The sequence below is a fragment of the Chrysoperla carnea genome, chromosome 5 (genome assembly GCF_905475395.1).
Source record: "Chrysoperla carnea chromosome 5, inChrCarn1.1, whole genome shotgun sequence".
Taxonomy (NCBI): Eukaryota; Metazoa; Arthropoda; class Insecta; order Neuroptera; family Chrysopidae; genus Chrysoperla; species Chrysoperla carnea.
This window is the reverse complement of record NC_058341.1, coordinates 17,545,382-17,567,508: the sequence shown is the minus strand read 5'-3', so window position 1 is coordinate 17,567,508 and position 22,127 is coordinate 17,545,382. Positions and strand designations below refer to the sequence as shown.

The window sequence follows — 22,127 nt, the reverse complement described above, 5'->3', positions numbered from 1 at the left end:
TTGTTACTTCCACTTACAATCAAAATTGTTTAAAATGACATAGCAGGATGAAAGTACTGGCTATTTATTGTATAAGGCTTATTTGTTGAGGAAATCAAGTTAGCCGCAATAGCCGAATCAAACCTTTTCAATCTGATGTCTGTGTGTGTGTGCGTGTACGTATGTGCGTATGTTCGTTCGGATTCTTTCGCCTCGATTATCTCGCGAACCAGTTGTGACATTAACACGCGACTGGGCTTATTTGACGCGTAATCGCGTATTTAAGAACTGAAAGAGTTTTCAGAAGAATTAGTTGAGCCGTTTTTTAATGGTAATAAAAAAAAAAACTGGAAAAAACTGAATAAACAGAATCTGAAAAGTGGATAAAACACATCAGTTATCTATGGAGATAATGATCGTTCCAGCATAAGCTGCAGTACATGTTCGAAGAATAATCTATGAAGGTTAACAAGACCTTTTTTTTTAATGTTTTTCCCCCCTCTGGGAAGTTAGTCGTGTGGACTACAGGAGTCGTACTCACACGAGTTCAGTACCACACCGACTATGTACTGCCAATTTATTAGAAAAAGTTTTTAAATAGAATGACTTGACGGTATCATTTCAATGTACATCGTCACTATGTCACTATAAACTATTTTCACTGTATGGATTGCATTACTGTCATTTGAGTTTACAGTTATTGCATGTAAATAGTTCAAAAAACGTGCCCAAGAGAATTTTAATTAAAATTCAGCAAAAACTACTAAACATAACATACATTCATATTCCCCTTTTTATCCCGTTCTATTCTATACCCTTCCCGTATAACATACCTAATATTTGTGTATTATTCGAACATATATATCGTAAATATCACAATATAACTATACTAGTAAAAGCATCAGTTTGACTGATATGTTCTGTTCGTATGTCTATCTGTCTGTCGTTTGTATAAAGTTTTCGTGGTTCATTCGATGTGAAGTAATTTTGTTCTTTTCTTGTAACATGTTTTTATAAAGACAGGTGATTCGAATAATAAAAACTCTTCGAAGAATTACTTATGTATAGGTTGTGTAATTTTGTCTACATATAAATATTTGAGCTAATTCGAATACTTAAAAATGTCTAGGTACACTAATCTTATAAAAAATGTATTGTTTTTCAATTTCTGCTTGTTTATCGGGATTGATTTTGTATAGAAAGGTGGTAATCGATGTAGACTTTTGTTAAGACTTTCAGCACTGTTATACCCTGTCTAAAAGCCGTATAATTATGCCATTATTTCCTTCAACATTAGATGAATTTTTAACCCCCGACTAAAAAAAGGGGTATCATAAGTTTAACGTATCTGTGTATCTGTTTTTCTGTGTGTGGCATCGTAGCTCCTAAACAGTTGAACTCCCTAGACCAAAAAATGAATAGAATATTTGCTCGAAATTTCTTTGATGTCTTTCTTCTTTCAGAAGTAAGGCATCCAAGGCAAGATAATAATTAAGACAAAATTCTAACTCTTTATTTATTTTACGCAAAAGACTTCAATTTTCTAAGTATGACTAATTTTGCAAAAATCATTTATGTAATAGCATTGCCTATATTATTAAATAATTGTAATATTATTCTCACAAAAAATATAGGCAATATTATTACATAAATGAGAAGGAATAGAACTCATAAATATTTCCGTGCGCAAAGCTAAATTAAGTTCGGCACGCACCGCTTAAATATCTAGGCAATATATCAGTTTTTGTTCCGTCTTGACTAGTCACTCTTATTTTTTTACCCGTCTGCGCCAGGAGGAGGGTTATATTTTTGGAGTGAATATACGTATTTATGTATATTTTTTTTGGTATGCTTTGTAGCTTAAACAGATAGATTATAGGTGTCGTTAGATTCGTCTTAATTTGATAGTGGCACCGACTATACCAAAGTTATAAAAATTACCCGACCACGTTAGAAATAGGAGTATCATTGAATGCTATGTTAAGTGGGGTATCATAGAATAGGCATTTGATAAATCTGACTAAAATCCGGCTGCGAGAAGTAAAAACTGAAAAGAAAAAAAAGTTTAGTATTTTACATAATAATTTTAACAGTCGGAATTCATTAAAAATCCAGACCGACTCAAATCATTCCAATATTAATGGACCTCGACAGTTAAAGTCGCTATATTTAAACTACTGAACTTGTTTTATTTTTGTTAAATTTATTATTTTTATTTATATTACATCGAATTTCAAATCATCCCTTACAACAAAATGAACAACAATATGTGTGCAATTTATATAGAAGGGATAAATCTGCCTGCTGGATGGATTTAAATGAGAAGAAATATCGGACATTCCAATAACATTATGAAACATCTGCGCGCTTCTACCCTATATACAATAACTACACATAGCATCTCTTCGAAAGCTTCATCCATATATTCCGCTTGAAAAATATGTGTATGTAATCACATTCCAACAATATGTTTCACTTGAATGCTTGTTTAAGTTTTCCTTTTTTTGTGTTTTAGTTTGAAATAACTAAACACGGTTTTTTTTTTGTTATTAAAAAAATTGAAAAATTCCTTTCTATTCAACAAAATGATGAACGCCTAACAATAATTTATCTCTATATTCAATTTTATAATTTATTGTGCTATTGTTATTTTAATAAAGAATACTTTTTTAATGATTTCACATTGTTTTTTTGAAAAACACATGTTGGAAAATATTGAAGGAGAAAAAATTAAAATTCATTTAATGATACCAGAGAAAACAACGTTTATGAAAGTGAACTTGCACCAGAGAGCGATAAAAAACGAGAGAAAACTAAATCATTTTTTACCCCCGAACCAAGAAAAGAGTTGTTATAAGTTTAACCGTGTGTCTGTCTGTCTGTGGCATAGTAGCGCCACTAAACGGATGAACCGATTTGGATTCTTTTTAGTTTCGTTTGAAAGGTACTTTAATGGAAGACTACGTTTTAAGTGCGAATCGGTTCAGTTTATAGGACGCTCTAAGAAAAAAGATAATTTAATGGAGAATGTTCTTAGATACGATTCAAGTACGTCTTTAGAGTTCCGCACCCGAAAAATTTATCGGGGACTTTTAAATTTGTAAATTTCACTTATAATGTTGCAGCCACACTAAAATGATTTGTCTGGTGCGTTGTTAGCAGCGGAAAAATTGTGTAGCAAATTGATTTAAAACAAGCAATTGACTGAGTTAATTGTTGAAATATCATGTATAGACAATGTTGATTACGCAATCGTAAGTTTGTTTTACGTCATGTAGGTAAAGAAAGATAGTCACTCTTAGAGAGCCGTATATACATACATTTCACGCACACATAGCTGATATTCCACTCACTGGTAAACAGAGATGTTTACGAAAAAATGTTTCAAACAAAAGTTGTTCATTTTTTTATGAACTTTTGTCCTATGTAAACTTTTGTTCTAATTAACGCTTAAATGGATGGGTTCTATGGACCCAAAACCCCATTGACCTAAGTTTATTTATTGTGTTGTCGTTACCAAATTTTGCTCATAGCATCATTATTTTTAAGCGTTACAAACTTGGGACTAAACTTAACATATTTTGATATATTTCATATATATGCATGGTATAAAGATGTACAAAAATGTTTCTTCCAGTGAAAGATTAAATCTTCATCTTTACAAATAATTAATTAGTTCGAAAGACTTTTGTTTTAAATACATTATTTATTTTAAGAATATACTATATTAAAATTTATTCGACCATATTTCACAATGTCAAATAATTAATAAACTATTTCAAAATAATACATTGTAGTTGCTAATGACCTAGATGTTAAAAGCGACCTTAAATAAAATACATAATTAAACAATACTTTGAATGCAAACTAATTATTTATATCTATTCAATTTTAATTATGTATAATTGTTATTTTAATAAAAATATTTTTCAATTATTCAAATATTTTTTCGAATTTACTTTAAAAATTACTGAAGGTGGAATAATTGATTATCGTATTTCTTTTAATTTAAAAAAATAAAGAATCAAATTTACAAAAATTGACACATGACACCATGTTTACTATCATTTTTGTAGGAGCTATTCAATTTTATTTTTATTACAATTAAACCTATCGTTGTCAAATCTATTTTGCTGTTTCTGAACAGCTATAATAATGATCCAAGGAAAATTGGCTCTGTGTGGAAGCGAACTATATCTTTTCATAAAAGACCTGATCGTCTTGGATTCAGTGTGTTCGACTGGATAGTCACTACAACCTATCCTAATCTAACAAAACCACTACAATATTAGATTTTAAGCTTGTGATTTAATTCAAAAATTTTTCGGGTTTCGTGAAAACTGCTAATCAAAAATAAGTATATAAAATACCCTAGATTTACAAATTCTCGATCCGAGATATAGTTTTTCTTATAAACTACTCGCCCAATAACAAAATGAACCTGATTTTTGAATTTTTTGGGTCAAAATTACCATATAAACTGACTCTGAGCAAAATCCGAAATTTAAAAAAATTTCTAAATTTTTCGATTTTTTCAAAGGGGTACCCCTTAAAAAAATTGCAAAAAATCTAAAAAAATTTTTCATTTCCGATTTGGATAAAACTCATGTTATAAGGTAATTTTGACCCAAAAAATTCAAAAATCGCGTTCATTAAGCATTTGGGCGAGTAGTTTTCCAGATAAAATCAAAAATTGATACGAGATATCGTTTTTCTCCGAAACTATTGGTTAAATCGCCAAATGAATGCGATTTTTGAATTTTTTGGGTCAAAATTACCATATAAACTGAGTTTGAGCAAAATCCGAAATTTAAAAAAATTTCTAAATTTTTCGATTTTTTCAAAGGGGTACCCCTTAAAAAAATTGCAAAAAATCGAAAAAAAATTTTCGTTTCCGATTTGGATAAAACTCATGTTATAAGGTAATTTTGACCCAAAAAATTCAAAAATCGCGTTCATTAAGCATTTGGGCGAGTAGTTTTCAAAATAAAATCAAAAATTGATACGAGGTATCGTTTTTCTCCGAAACTATTGGTTAAATCGCCAAATGAATGAGATTTTTGAATTTTTTGGGTCAAAATTACCATATAAACTGATTTTGAGCAAAATCCGAAATTTAAAAAAATTTCTAAATTTTTCGATTTTTTCAAAGGGTACCCCTTAAAAAAATTGCAAAAAATCGAAAAAAAATTTTCGTTTCCGATTTGGATAAAACTCATGTTATAAGGGAATTTTGACCCAAAGAATTCAAAAATCGCGTTCATTAAGCATTTGGGCGAGTAGTTTTCCAGATAAAATGAAAAATTGATACGAGATATCGTTTTTCTCCGAAATTATTGGATACATCGCCAAAAAAATGCGATTTTTGAATTTTTTGGGCCAAAATTACCATATAAACTTAGTTTTATCAAATTCCAAAACAAAAATATTTTTGTGAATTTTTCGATTTTTTCAAAGGGGTTTCAATAAAACATTATAAATATATAAAATAAAACAAAATAGATCACAATGAAGTACTCCAAAAAGAATTTTCCCGAAGTGCTAATTTTCGATCTCATAGATTTATAAAGCCCGAATTAGAAAAATCGAATGTTTAAAAAAAAAAATTTAATTTGTACCCGGTAGAAGTGAAATATTTCACGCATTGTATTTATCGTAAATATCGAAATATCTAAGCTATGAAAAATACAAGTAATTGAAAAGAAAATTCGATAAAAATCGATTAAAATCAATGAAAAAATTTAATTAAAAATCGTATTTCAACTTTCAAATTCAAATATCAAGAAAATTATTGGTCAAAAATTGCTTATCTCATAAAAGGTTGTTTTCTCATCGAGAATTTTTGAGGTTCACTGACCAGAATTTGGTCTGCCCATCGTAGGAAACATTTCTATCTACGTCAATGAAGATTTAGTGAAAAAATTCAACGAAAGATTGAATAGAGAAATTTTATGATCAACGGCAACATGCAAGAAAATTATATGTTAAAAATTGCTTATCTAATAAAAGATTTACTTTTCACTGAGAATTTTTGGGAGTCACTGACCCCCTTAGGGGCTAGCCACCCTCGGAAAAATTTCTAACTACGCCAATGAAGATTTGGTGAAAAAATTATAGAAAAATTTTATGATCAACGCTAACATGTTTAAAATTTATGTTTAAAAAAATTATTATTAACGTAAATCATTATTGAATAAAAAGTAACTGTTAAAACAAAGATTAAATGCAAATTTTTACTAAATCTATTTACCTTTTAACACTCTAAAAGTAAATAATGTGTATCTTCACAGTTCCAGTCAGTGAATATACAGAGAATCAAGTTAAGCTGATTTTTTTTAATGTAATGTATTGCCATTTGCCTATGTATACAAAATTATCATTCCCCTTTTTTTCCCTTATTGTAAACAAATTTAAATTTATACTGTTTTTTATACAGTAAGTTGAATTTATACAGGGTGATTCAAGTGATAATAATATGAGCTTCAACAAATGGTAGTAATGTTAAACAATAACTTCTTAATACACTTATAATCGGTTTAATATAGAGTATATATATATCCCATATATATATAGACATTGACAACTGACCATTTTCATCATGGCATCTGGTGGTTGAATTTCTAACTATAATAAAGTTGCATGGGATGCTGTCAGTACATAGGATAACTGTAAGAATTTCGTAATTGACTTTAAACTGACTTCCCGGTGAGCTAAAGACTTTAAATTTGGACCATAGCTCAGAAGTGGATAATAATGCATGAACATTTGAAAAACGAAGAAGAAAAACGAAAATGAGGAGAGAAAGATGAAGAAAATAAAAGGCAAAAATCAATAATAGAATTTCAAAAAAATTCTGGTTACCATGTTTTTATAACGGACTAAAAGTAAAAAATAATTCCTAGTATCCTTATGAAGGATAAGGAAAACGAAAATCTTGGAGAAAACTAAATTTGCGACCCATGTTTTTCGTTTCCATTTTCCTTCATAAGGATTAGAGAAACTATTTTTTACTTTTTAGTCCGTTATAAAAAAATGTTAGTTGTTATCTTTCAGTTTTTTCGTTTGCAAAAAAATATATGAAAAATAGATATTAAAATATTGTACATTTTATAAATAATGTAAATATATTGATATAGTCATGTCTATTATATTTATACTGTAATTTATAATACTTGAATTTGTTTGGGGAGAAAATCAACCACAGTCAAATACGATGATAGAGTGTTAGTTTTATTTATTATCATAATTTATTTATTATAAATAGATTGTGGTTAGCTTTTAAAATTTAAAATTTATTTATTTTATTTTATTATTTTAATTCAATATTGTGGCAGCTACCATTGGTTTAATTTTATACCACTGTACCAAGTGTGTAAGTCTAAATCATAGAAATTGTAAATGGCAAAAGTCTACTTATGCGAAGAACAATTGAGAAGTACGTTAACAACTTACTTATTCAGGATATATGCAGTTGGTCTTACCGGTGGGATATTTGCGAAAACGAAGGTACACCTCGTAGGTGCATTAAAGAATCTCGAAAAGGCAGCCAATTCTAAAGGGTTAAAGATTAATGAAGAGAAGTCTAAATATATGACGCTGTGAAGCAATTTTTTAACTCCAAGGTCATATCAATGAACACAAAGATTAGCAAAACAATAAAATGTATGGTAGCGATTTATGGAAGCTGAACCAGAAAGAAAAACAGACACTGAACATTTGGAAGAGAAAGGTATTAGGAATATTTGGAGGTCGGCATTTTTGGGAAAAAAGCCAAGAACTGTATAACAAACGTCATAAGATCACAGAGATTGAGATGGTTGGGTCATGTATTTCGATTCCCCTTAGATAGAGCAGAGTGGCAAGTCTTGATCAGAGGAAATACTGAAAAAAAGAGAGGTAGGTCCAAGACCAGATGGACAAAGTTAGTGGAAAAAGATTTGAGAGGACTGGGAATTGGAAACTGGAAACGAGAAGCCGAGAACAGAAGTAGATGCTTTTATCTCCCCAGGAAAGCTCTCAATAAAAAACTCTCAGCAACAAAAGTTTCGAGCATCGAGGAGGGCATTTAACGACCATCTTTGATTTGGCGGCAAGCTTATTTTTACTATCTAAATTTTCTATTTTCAGAAAAAAACCGCATACTTTTTTACTTTTTTTGAATCACATTCCCAATTATTAACACAGAAAATTCTAAGTATCTAGGATAAAAACGGTTAATAAATGATTTATCGTAAAATATAATTGAAAAAATATACAAATTTATATTAAAAAAGAAAATCTGTAAAAATCTATTTTTCATTACCATCATCGGAATGATCCCATACACTACTAGCCTCTGTTATTTCAGATATAGTATTATTAGTTGATGCTGTTATCGGACTCTTTAATGAAGTATCTTGAATGGTACTGTCTTCTGAGGGAAGAATTTCATCTTCATACAATGCCTCTTTATTTTCCGGGAAAATATTCAACGTTTCAACTGTTAGTGGTTCTCTAGGTGCAAAAGTGTCCGCTCCAATGGTATCATGATCTCCACCTTGGGGTCTATATTGAAAAGAAATTAAAAAAATTATCGGACAACAAAGTGACTCGGAGACACCTACACATGTGATTGGTCTTCAGTTTCACCATAATCAGGATATAGATTTTCTGTAATATTATGCATAATATCATGGGCTAAACGTTTTGCATAACGTTTTCCTAAATGCTGCCTGACTTTATATTGTATTTTAATTATGGCATCTAAATCACGTTTATCATCTGGTTTAATTCCTAATCTATCAAATGTTTCTTGTACTTCTGGTGGATATTTACTAGCATCACTATTTTCTGTAGCATTAGCAAGCTGTTCAGCTTCGGTTTCGTCATGTCTCTTCTTAAGCCTTTTTAAATAACGTCGTGTATAATATCCACGATAAGCTGCTTGTATGGTAGATGCAGCACGTCGAGCGGTTTCTTCAGGTATACCTGCATACAAGATTATCAGATACATCGATTTATTAAACAAACGGAAATCAACATAATAACGCAGAAAATGATAAACTATTGCTGAGAAATCTCAAGATTTTCACGATAAATTAAAGATAATAAAACCTCACCTACTATAACTTTGTAATTTCCATAACTTTTGCCAAATAAAATTCAGTTTAAATTAAAATCAAAATTTGTTATCTATTCAAGATTAACTCAATGTCAAATATGATTTAACCCTTGTAACAGGTGCTGGATTTGATGGTTATGACCAATGACTGATAAACTAACTTCAATTACGATAAAAAATATATAATTTCTAACAAGGTGATACTCGTTTGTGACAACAGTGTACAATACTAAGACATTGTCACTGTACACATACTCAATACACACACAACTACAAATCTATAAGTTGTGTCATAGTGGCTTTTGATTTCAAAGTAGGCTGTACTTTTTGATAAATAGGATTTCAAAACTGGCGATAATAATTCGTACTAATTAAAACCAAAAGTGGACCCATTTTCAGTAGTTTCAATTTAGACTAGCAGTTTACTAACAATTTATTAATAACTACCTGTACGTCGATACAAAAACATAGCATTTTGTAATGCTTTACGCCAGTTAACAAATTCTACATCACTTTCAAATAGTTTTTGACGTTCTTTGTATGAATTCCATGCTGATTTTATTGCTATTTGAGCTTTTTCAGCTTTATAGCGTGGTAGATCTAATTCTCTTAAAATCACCTCAATCATATGCTCTTCGCCACCAACATCTTCTGTTTTTGGGTAGTATTTACGTTCTAGATATTCTCTGAAAAATTACAACAATTTTTCTTCAGATATATATACTTTAGCTAAAATTCAGATTAAGATTAAGATTTGGATATATCAAGATTTTTTGACCACCATGATTTTATTTTTCCTCGAAAAGGATGATTTTAGTGAAAGATCCACCAAATTAGCCCGTAGAACGCAATTGCTAATTAATCCTTTCGTTGATTATAATTTTCCCTTTCTGTAGCTATAGCCCACCCTGCGCTGTAGATATCACCTCACTGATTGTAAATTTCAAATTAAACTGAATACTCAAATTAAGCCAATTTAGATTAACTAGCCTTAAGTACTAGCTTGCTTCCTTGGACAAAAAGAATCACATAAAAAGTTGATCATCAATTCATTGATTTCAGACCTCCAAAAGTTATAGTGCCAAACGTTTATTTATCTAATAAATAAAATTAAACAATTACCTAAAATGCTTTTGAATAATAGACGCTTTATCATCAGCTTCTTCCCATGTCATTCCCGCACTATGTAATAGATCAACAATCGTTACACTACAATCCGTAACATTATCAACAACTTGTGTTGCAATTCGTGTATTTTCACGTGTTATCATCAATGCATCACAATAATCAGCAATAAATCCATAAATATTTGATGGTTGAGAACGTAATACTTCACGTGATATATCCATCATTAATTCTTTTAAACCTTCTGGTATTACGAATATATGACGAGCACCATGACGCTGGAGTACAGCATTCATTTTGCAAATAAATCACCAGAAGTGTCTTTGAAATGTAAAAGAAAATTTATTTGGAAAAATATAAATATTTTGAATGTTTTGACAGCATTTAACAATGATCAAAGCAATCTTCAAGACGAAAAGGATCTATGGAATTTCGAGTGTCAAAAATAATGGCATTAATATTGGCAGGAAGCACAGTAGATGAAGATGCGGCTAAAAAGACCACAGCGCTGTTATCTTATAAAATATTCTTCAAGTTTTAAGCATTAAAATCATATCAAAAATAAGAACTGTGTATAACAATAAACAAATTTTTTTTTGGTAAAAACGCTGACTTTGATAGTTAATTTCTTCTAAACCGTACAGAGAATCGATATGAGTTTCGAACAAGGGGTACCGAGGATCATAAGTTCGAGGAATCCCGTTATAGATTCGTATTATTTTCATCTATTATATATATTTCGAGTATTTAAATATTAGTGTCTGTACTTTTCCTAAACTACCGGACGGATTTTGATGAAATTTTGTGTGTATGTTCAAGTGAATCCGATGATTATTTAGATTTACCATTCGACCCACCACAACAGTCTTAGAGGATTCCTCACCAAAAAAAATAAATTTCATTAAATGGTGGGAGCGCATATAAATCATTTTTAATAGTATTGAAGTATTATTATTAAAATTTCATTATTATTACAACTTACTATGTACACTACGTTTTTTTTAATAATATTGAGGTATTATTTATTACTATTCAGATATTGTGAATAGGTATTTATTAGAGGTCATAGCCTGTCCAATAGATTGAAGTAAAATTTGGGTTTAGCGGGATGGGTTAAGCGGTAAGGATTTAGTGGGCAGGCTAATCATAGTATACGTATTAATGAATTGGAGCTACATTTACACAGAACAACGCCTGTCGGGTGCGATAGTTGAATATAAAACAGCATAAAACGACTTTCCTTTTTTTTCTATTCAACTTTTATGGATCAGAAAATATATAATATTGATTGAAAAATGATAGACTTTATCTGTTTAATAATATCAAAATTTATTATCAGTTGTTTTCATGATAATACCACGCATCATATTAAACCCATCGATCGTCTTAAAGAAGAGAAAAATACTCTTCTTGCCAATGCATTTTCATTGTGCTATATATTCTAAAAGAAAACTATTAGAGCTCCCTTTAAAAAAAAAGAATTAGGGTGAAAATTGAAATATTTGACTGATGGAGCAGATTAAAGGATGTAAAAAAGACTATAGAATAGAGATAAATAAATACCTTATTTTATATATTTTAAAAATAATACGTAATAAACGCATTTTTATACTTACTAAAATTATTTTTTGTGAAATATATTCAACGTAGCGAGGCTTCGATCGCGAATAATACCATCACAGAACTGATCGTAGTAAGCCGCCTGCTATAACAATAAATCCCGATTTTAAAGTTTTATAGTGCTATAAAAAACCACTGGCTTTCATAAGCTCTATAAGTGGACCACTTTCGTCAAATTGTTTGCAAAAAAAAAAAAATAAAATAATAGCTTCTTTGCACAAAAATCAGAAAAAAGATTCATGTCAAGTCGAAGAATTTTCAGTTCTGATAAAATTATACTAACCTACGATTTCATTTTCGACAATTTGGATGCTTATCTTTTGTAATAAATAACTAATACTATATTAAAAAGGAGCAAAATTGCTCGTAAGAAGGATTCTCGTGGAATCATTTGAGTTTTTGATTTTAATATTTATATTAATTCATTGTTTTTTTGTTACAGATATTTTGCCATTAAATGAAGAAGGTTATCCAGTAACCAAAGAATTTTTACAACGAGTTGTCGATGTATTAATGGATTGGGTTAAGGATACACATGATCGATCACGTCCTGTATTAGAATTTCATCATCCAGATGAAATGTGGCGATTAATAGATTTAGAAATACCTGATCAACCCGTAACATTACAGAAATTAATTGATGATTGTGCGTTAACATTAAAATATCAAGTGAAAACAGGTATGTACATTTGAAATATTAATTTTTTTTTTTTTGCTCGAAAAATAATACAGTGTAATAAATACAGTGTAGGACATTTAAAATGTCCAAACATAGCAAATTTTAAAATAATTGTAGTATTAGTTTCAAAAGGACATACTTCTGATTTAGTAGTCAACCCCATATGTTAGCACATTACGTTTGGTTTGATTAGGATATTTATTATAACATAACTCATTCGCAGCTCAATTTTTTTGAAATGATCAAACATAAAATTTTGACAAAAAATACAAATTGACAGTCATATAAAAACAATTTTGCATTTTCTCAAAATGCATGGCAACCAGAATCGATTGAAAAAGTTTTTCACTTTCCTAGGTACCTAGATGTCGGTTTATGGTTTCTGTTGCAGTTATTTTGTTTTAAACTCCCAACCAAACAAATATCGTGCGATAAGGAACATAGTTCCAAAATAGGGCCACCAACACCGGACTCCAGATTATAGCAAATATGCTCCGAATTCTCAATAATTATCAGTTTATGCTCGGTCTTTTTCGACTCAAACATTTTTATTCATGCAGCATTTGTGATTCAATGCATGAAATGCATCTTTATCAAGGAAGTGAATCTGTACAAGAGCATTATATTCGACTTTCCTAGTATTTAGAAAATTTCATAGAGAGATTTTCGTATGTTTTCCTATATGTAAAGGGATTTTTATTTTATATATGTATGTTAAAAGAGTTCTTTCACTATGTATGATGTGAATCAGTGAAGCATATGACAGTTTTGACACCTGACGGTCGGGGGTCTCTATAAAAACAGCAGGATATGTAATACTTTGTAGGTGGTAGAAGTATGTACAGAAGAGGTATTAGTACATCACTTCACTATAGTACTACATAATGCTTTTAAACTAGAGTATATATGTCGAAGATGGATTGCTGAATCAGTTGTTTTACATCTCGGAAACTATTGAGTCTACAGGAACGATTCTAGTCTCATATTGTACCAAATTTAGTCTCATTTAAAAACATTTAGAAAAGATACTTCAAAAACTATCCCTTTAGGGTTATAATCGCCAAAATCTGAAAAAAACAAAACTTTGGCGGTTTATTTCGATTTTTGATAAAGTTGCGTTCGGCGCTCGAGCATCATAAGCAAGTTTGCAAAAAATTCAGAACTCCCAGCTTTGACGCAAAATACCCTATACTTTCAAACGACAAAATTCGTTTGTCTGGGCTATATGCGTATCGTAGTTTTTTAATCGAAAAGTGTTCATGGCTATTTTTAACTAAATAAATTTTAATCAACTGTTTTTTTCAGGCAAGCCTATACCATTATTTTTGTAATTTAATTATCTTTCTTTCGATACCAATTTCGATTGATTAACCGATCGGTATAGATCTGTTCATACTATATAAACAGGTAAGTCATTGTAGGTAACTACTCCGATCTGTTAACCAATCGAAAATGGTATCAGAAAAAAGATAATTTAATTACGAAAAAAAAAATGGTATAGGCTTGCTTGAAAAAAACCGTTCATGGAACATGAACACTTTTCGATAGAAAAACTATGATAAGAATGTTTAAATCAATAAAATTTCATAAAAAATATGTCTCATTTGATTATCAGATGGTTGAAGATCGACCTTATACCGTCTCTTAGATCATACGTATAAAATAACTGATTTAGCAATCCATCTGCATCATATACATACATTTATACACACAAATGAGAAGATATTTAATGTTGTTTTTTTTTGTATTTATATACTTATAATACATTATATTTGCTAGCAGAGGGAAAGCTATTAGCTTCAAATATACGATTACTAATCACTTAATACCATACTTGTTTTATTTTGAAATGAATGAATATAATAATTTATATTATGTAGGATAAAATATATATGTCAAATTTTAATATTTAATAGAAACTGTTTTATAAGAGATGATCATTTATCATGCATAGTTATTATATAAATGACGAATATGATTTATGTAACAGACACGGAAAACGGTGTTCAATGTTCAAAAACAATCAACGATAACAGTTTCTAAATTAGTTTCTGTTTCCCAAATTTCATTTGACCAAAGAATAGACACCTCTTCAGTAGTTTTTTATGGGAGCCGGTGGAAAATGTTTGCCTGAGTGTACTTAAGAAAGTCTATATACATGCGAACTTGTACTTTTTCGATTTATCCCCATGGGGTGAGACAGAAGTACTCTATTTCCGAGCACACCATTCTCTTTACTTTATATGGCGTTATACTTTGGACAATTTTAAAGACTTATCCTCTTTTGGCGTTGTTATTTTTTAATTGTGTTTTTCAACTGTATGTGGATTTTTTTAAGATCCTTTTTATTATTTCAAAATTTCTATATAATTGAATTTGATAGACAATTAAGACAGTTATAATCGTTAAAAACACTGCTACATTAATTTCAGTATAGTTTTAAATGAGGTATTTAAAACTAATGCTTAAAAACAAGTCAAATAATTTTGTGTAGAAAGCTTTAAAATAGTTTTCACTAAGTAAAACAATAATACTTTTCTAAATAACATCAAACATCAGGCTTTAGTATTAGATAATATGTTACATACACAATGTCACAAAATTAACGGAACGGTCCAAGAAGGATCTACTTGAAGAAACTTCCAAGGGTCAAAATAATCAATTTCCTGAGCATATTTATGTGATTTAGAAATAAACATGGTAAACTATAGGAAAATCATCTTCAAAATTTTAAATTGAAAACCATTTTTGTCGTCGATTCGTGTAAAAGTTAAATGCATATTCTGCCCACAAAGTAATGGAATAGATGGATATTCATTATTGGAATCATTTTTTTAAAAACCTAAGCCATTTTTAAGTAATTTTTAACCAGAAAATTAATGGTTTTCTTAATTTTGACATTTACGTTGAATTTAGAGGTAGGTAATTTGAAGTTAAACTTAAAAATAAATCAAAAATTTCCTTTTATCCATAAGCAGTGAAAACAGTGCCCATAGCCAGGAATTTTTACTTTCAAATATGGACTTATCCTGACTATAAATTTTCATTATTTTGCTGCCCTATAGGGACAGCTCTTATACTTTGTCCTGCTCTTATTGAAGATTTTTCGTTTAGGTCCCACAAAATATCAAATTGTGAAAAACTGACTAAAGATTCTTATTTTCACGTTGGGATTTGCCATTTAGATCCCTCTCAAACCAATTAAAGAATTCCCGGTTGGGTTCTGATTGAGCCATTATAAGGATTTTTTTAAAAAACATACCTCATAGGGTTCCAATGAGGTCCAGATGTATACCGTCGATAATCCCCAATTAATTTCTAGGCGGATAGATTCTAAGAAAATAATGTAATTTGAAAATATTTTTTTGCATAGGTAGAATTTTGCATTGAAAATCGACAATAGAAAACGAGAATTTTCATTTTAAATTGACTTGCACAAGTCCTTCCATGGTCATTGCTAGGTCACGCAAATATACAATTTTTTTTACCCTCGATAATTTTATCCAAAAAAAATGCTTTACTGGAAAATTCTTCGATCATCGTACGTTACTTCTGTTTCATCCGATATATAAACAAAGTAAATAGAAATCTTACGCTTCTCTAAAGACTAAAGAACTAAAGACTATAGTAATACGTATAAGGGTGTGATTCGTTGAACCGATAATAAATTGCATCTTTGTTGTAAGTAAATGTTTCAAACTTTACAATATACTACATTACATTATATGATGTTACATTTACATTGGATCGGACATTGAATGTTTTGAAGGATCAATCTCCTTATTTTTTGTTTTTTTCTGTTTTGTGTGGGTGTGTGTGTGTATCAATTTATTGGACATTATCTTGAGCTATGGCTTGGAATAATTGAATATTTTCTGTAAATAATATGTTATACTACATATCATTGTAAAAGAATGAGAATGTAATTTAATCATGGTTTTTATTTTATTTTTGGGTTTGATATAAATAACTCATTATTTGTTTGTTTCTTCGATCATTTAAGAAATTTTGTATTTGGTACATCAACGAATATTTGGCAGAAATACCCCGAATAGAAAATAAGAAAGGTTAATTAATAAAAAAAAACAGTGGCTGGCTCGAAATGTACATTTTGAAAATATTATCATGGCAACGCTCACAAGTGATATCATATTATAATTAACTAGCTGATAACTACCCGCTTTGCTGGGAAACTGACTGACTATCATAACTGTTATTTATATGCATTATACAATCTGTATAACAATTTTCAGCTTTAGTTAACTCATTTAAATACCACGGCAATCATGACTGAATTTTATTTATTTATTGTACATACACTAGAGCTGACTGACCAGCCCTGTTCTAACATTTAACTGACTGACAGTCATAAATGTTATTTATATGGAGTATACAATCTGTATAACGATTTTCAGCTTAAGTAAATTCATTTAAATACCATGGTAATCATGACTGAACCATATTTATTTATTGTGCATACATTAGGGCTGACTGACCTGCCGTGTTTTATCATTTACCTGACTAACAGTCATAACTGTTATTTATATGCAATATAAAATATTTATAGCGATTTTCAGCTTTATTAAATTCATTAAAGTACCACGGAAATCATAACCATTAAGATAGCATCTATCTGACCACCGTTCTATCGTTAGCTTGACTAACCGCAACATGTGTGTGTACACAACTATTATAACCAATCCTCAAATGATATACTTTAGTAAATTCAAGGAATTTTTTTTGGCCTGGCTATTTATTACTTTATATCATTATTTGTTAATAGGGAATCTTATATGCGCTTCCACCATCAGAAGATTTTTTAGTTAATGGATAATTCTGTAGATCCTGATTAGGATAGTCGGAAAAATTTATTAAATTATTGTATTGTCATTGGTCCTTGATTATTGTGTGCATGTTATTATGAAATACACAACAATATATTAAACAAGTTTCACTGTACTCAGATTATAATTGAATATTTGTATATAAACACCATAATTCCTATACTTTATAAAATATACGTTCACATTGATTACAGTGCACTGATCCATATCCATATTGCGTAATCTTTATGTACTTTCAGTATGCACCACATCTTCCCTTTACATTTTTGGGTAGGGTTGACTGTAATAGTATTACAACTATAATATGTGCTACTATTATATGTTTAGGGGAAATAAGGTATTTGATGGTTTGAGGACTACAAAAAAAAAAACAGGAATATCTATACATGGTTAGGGAATGTTTGAGTGGTGTAATTAAGGGCACTCATGTCGTCTCATTCCCTTCAAATATATGCCCCGTATATAAATATACAGAGAGTGAAAGTAATGGGAGTTTTGCAAATCGTATAGTTTTTATTAAAACAGGGTAGAGTTTAAAATTTTATGGCTTATTATTAAAATTATTGTATTTTCTCTTTACTAGGTAGTACTATCGGTAATAGACTTCATAGCATTCAGAATTTAATGAAACTTGGCATAGTTGTCCATTATTATATCACAATTAACCAGTTAAATTTTTAGAGGCCTACATAGAACTGAAAACAAGATATTTTAACATTGATCCTTATGGGAAATTACAGATTTTATTTTATTTCACAAAACTGGACGTTCAGGTTTTCAGTTCTTTGAAGGCCCCTAAAAATTTAACTGGTTAATTATGATATAATAATGGACAACTATGTCAAGTTTCATTGAATTCTGAATGCAAAGTCTATTACCGATAGTACTACCTTAAAATATATTAAGATGTAATTTATTTTTTAGCAGGAAAGTTAATTTATAGCCATATGTTTGGCGACGCAAATATACTTTTATATAGCGTGGACCATTTTAATGTATCCAGCCAAATTTTTTGGTTTTTCTATAACTAATTAAAAGTATTCTTCTTTTTGTTTGAAATAATGTAAAAGTATATTTAAAAAAGCTTCTTTCAAGTTTTACACTGAGTCATACCCTGTTTTTCAAATAATATTCCGAAACTTTCAAGTATTCGATAGTTCTTTTACATTCGATCGACGTTCTAGGTACTATCCGATTATTGTCACTTCAACCCCTCAATTCCTGTCGGTAGATATCGTACAAAAAATATGATACAATTCAATTCAACATGTTTCTACTGATTTTTGGAGAGCAACGTCCTATATTTTCGTATACACACAAAAATATCTGTTGATGATTTTTCTATTTTTAGATAGATGATACTCAATGTTTATTATCTTATCATATCTGATTACTAAATCAAACAGAACGTCAAAAAAATTGCTCCTAATAGTTAAACACAGAAACCACTCATTTCAATTTTAATGCTTTAACAACCTGCAAAATGGTCAATCATTAAAATTTCGACAACGGTATGATAATAAATTATTTCAAAAAAATGTACGCTAGCTCTATACCTAATAGTTTTGGACTGTACACAGAATTTTCTTAAAACCAATAGGGCATGTTGACTAAATTTTTTTTATCACTTCAAGTGCAGAATTCTCACTGCACGGGCAGAAAAATGAACTTGATTTTGAAAATCTTTAGAAGTACTTACGCACGAAATATGAACGTTTAAAATTCCTAATTAAACAAAGAGGAAGATATATAGGTTAGTGACGTCATTGTCCGATATCATCATAGAAGATACATATAAAATACATATAAAACTTTGTTTTACTAAAAGAAGATGGGAAATAATCTTTGAATGCCTATAAATTTTTCGTTTTTTAATCAATTTTAATTTCACTTTCAAATTTTGTCATGGTATGAAGTCTAGTTTTATATTTTTATTTGTAATATGGCTTTGACATCAGGCAACTATCGTATTGGCTGAATATTTGAAGTAAATAATATTCAACAGCGAAATTGTATGTTTGTATCAGGAAATGTAAGATATTGTTCGTACAATATGTGGGATCTATGAATTTACATTTTGTCCCCCTTCTGATTTTGAACTTATAAACATAACAAACATAGTCGACGTGTTGAGTTATTCAATATTTAGTGATAAAACACTGCACACATATTGTTATTCAAATATTATTTGTATGAATATAGATAGATTTAATATTATTATTAACTTTGAAGGGGTTCAAATATTTTCATATTCAATCAACTTACATAAACCATAATAATTATCTATTTGAAAACATATCATAATTTACAAAAAGTCAATTCTGTAAAAAGTATGTTTTGATTAAAACTTAGGTACTTTTGAAAAATTTAAAACAAACAATTGACTGAGTTAATTGTTAAAATACCATTTATAGACTGTATTGATTACTCTGTCACATTACACATACATAAATGTCAAACATATATAACTGATATTCCCATATAATACATACTATACAATTTGCGCATAATTTTCGCTCTCACGGGTAAACAGTGATGTTTACGAAAAAATGTTTCAAACAAAAGTTGTTTATTTTTTTATAAGGGGCATTTTTTATATTCAAACTTTTGTTCTATCTCTAACGGTTTACAAGATTTGTCCTACGGACCCAAGATTCAATTGACCTATGTTGCTCATTTACGAACTTGACCTCACTTTTTACGTCCTAAGCACGCTATAAAAATTTCTTTTTTGAGTAATCGTGATGAGAGATGGACAGACGATAGACAGGCAGACAACCGGAAATAGACTAATTAGGTGATTTTATAAACACCTATATACCCAAATTTTGTTCATAGTATCAATATTTTTAAGCGTTACAAACTTGGGACTAAACTAAGTATACCTTGGTATATTTCATATACATGGTATAAAAATTATGATACGAATGCCATCAAATTATTTTTACATTTGCTAAATTTTTACTATTTTTAAAGTTGCTAAATTTTTTTTTCAAATCTTACTATCGGAAACAGTTGTTGCATAATCCAATCCTATCGAATGTGTTATCCTATCGAAAAATTAGGTGAAACAGAATGTGGGCATACAGGTTAAATTTTTGAGCAGAATTTGAACTACTATGTGAATATATTGATTTTCATGATGATCAAATAGTTATAAAATAAACTATCTGATCTTTTCTACAAATTTTATTTGAATCCAGAAATGTTCTTTTTATATTGAGAATTACAACTTTATTATAGCCCAGTCTAGTTAGGTATTAAAGTTGTCTCAAAAGTCTTATAAAATCTTGTGTCTTCGTCGTAAGTTATTCAAGGTTAAACTATCGCTTCAAAGATGTTAACTCTAAGCTCTAGATTAGAAATTGTTTATACTCTCTTCAACAGCCACTAAAGTGCCTTCTACAGTTTCTTGAAATCGCGAATAATAGTTTTTGACTTTTAACAGTTCAATGGGTACTTGTATATGGTAAAGTTGAGTAGAGTCCCGCTCCAGATTTTCATTTATGAAAACCAAAGTTTATCATATTTAAAAGTTTTATTTTAAAATATTATTCTATTTGCTATATTCACATATATACATATACTAACAGATAGAATAGCTTTTATAGATTTAAAATAATTATTTGGTTCAATAAATTTTAATAAAATATTTATTGAACAGCAAGTATAGAGTAGTTTTATAAGTAAAATCCCTGTATGATGTATGCAGGCACCCGGATTTGAATTAAATGACCTTTTAAATTGGTGATATATCTATTTGAATCAAATATGGATGATTTTTAGTAGTGCATAGTGTTTAAATCTCTGTTAGTAATAGGATTACAATTTACACAAACGTATTTTGGTAATTAAATTTTAATTGAAATAATATGTTTGTCATGTTTTTAGGCATTTTAATTTTTTATGTAAAAAATATACAAACGATATTATCAAATTTCTCCCCACTAAACCAAACACCCCGTATATGCAGAATATTCGATTTGGTAGGGGAATTTACGGTATAACAACGATAATAATATTCGTTATTTATTAAATATTTCAGTTGACAGGTTGCAATAAATTGGAAAAAACTTTGGGATATTGTTCAGGGATGGTTGATTAACATTTTCTCAAGTTTTCGCTCTCGAGGACCCAGTACAAAAAGGGGGAGGGGAGAAAACTGCAAAATTTTTTAAACTTCTTCCGGTTTTTCTTAAATAACTTTTTTTCCTTACGCCCTACGGCAAAAACATTTTCTTTTTGTAGAACATTTCTCAAACATGTATATATGTTCATTCGTTACCAAGATATGGCACTTCAAAAAAAAGGTCATTTTTCAAAATTCGCTAAAAAAAGGCCAAAATATGCATAGTTCCATCTTATTTCTTCTGTTATACCCGGATTTGAAAACCAAATTTGGCCATAAAAAATGTGAAAATTCAAAATGGTTGGCGGACAATTCAATTTTTAGCTATAAGCCCCCTTTCAACTCCCTATAATATAAAAAGTGATTTAAACAAATATATTTAGAAAATAATATTGTTCTGGGGGTTTTCGAAGTGGTTGAATCCAAATCTGAACTTAAAGATTGCGAAAACCCAAACAAGCGGCCGGAAAATTTAGGTTTTTTTTTGGCCAAAAATTCTGTTTTGACCAATAAAACAAAAATAGAGTCAGATATCTTTTTTATGAAAAAAGTGGTGGTGAGATTGGGGATTTTGAAGAATTAAAACTGAAACGACATCCCTAAACAACATCCCAAGGGTTTCATTAACTTCCGATTTATTTTCACTTGAAA

At 29.6% G+C, this 22,127-nt stretch overlaps 1 protein-coding gene across 1 annotated transcript in view; it reads left to right on the top strand.

The window, feature by feature from the left end:
• LOC123299976 (glutamate decarboxylase) overlaps window positions 1-22,127 on the top strand; it is a 53,852-nt gene that overhangs the window by 8,638 nt on the left and 23,087 nt on the right. Inside the window, exon 2 of the mRNA XM_044882416.1 lies at window positions 12,267-12,503. Coding sequence (XP_044738351.1) covers window positions 12,267-12,503 — 237 coding nt within the window. The remainder of the gene's footprint in view (window positions 1-12,266; window positions 12,504-22,127) is intronic.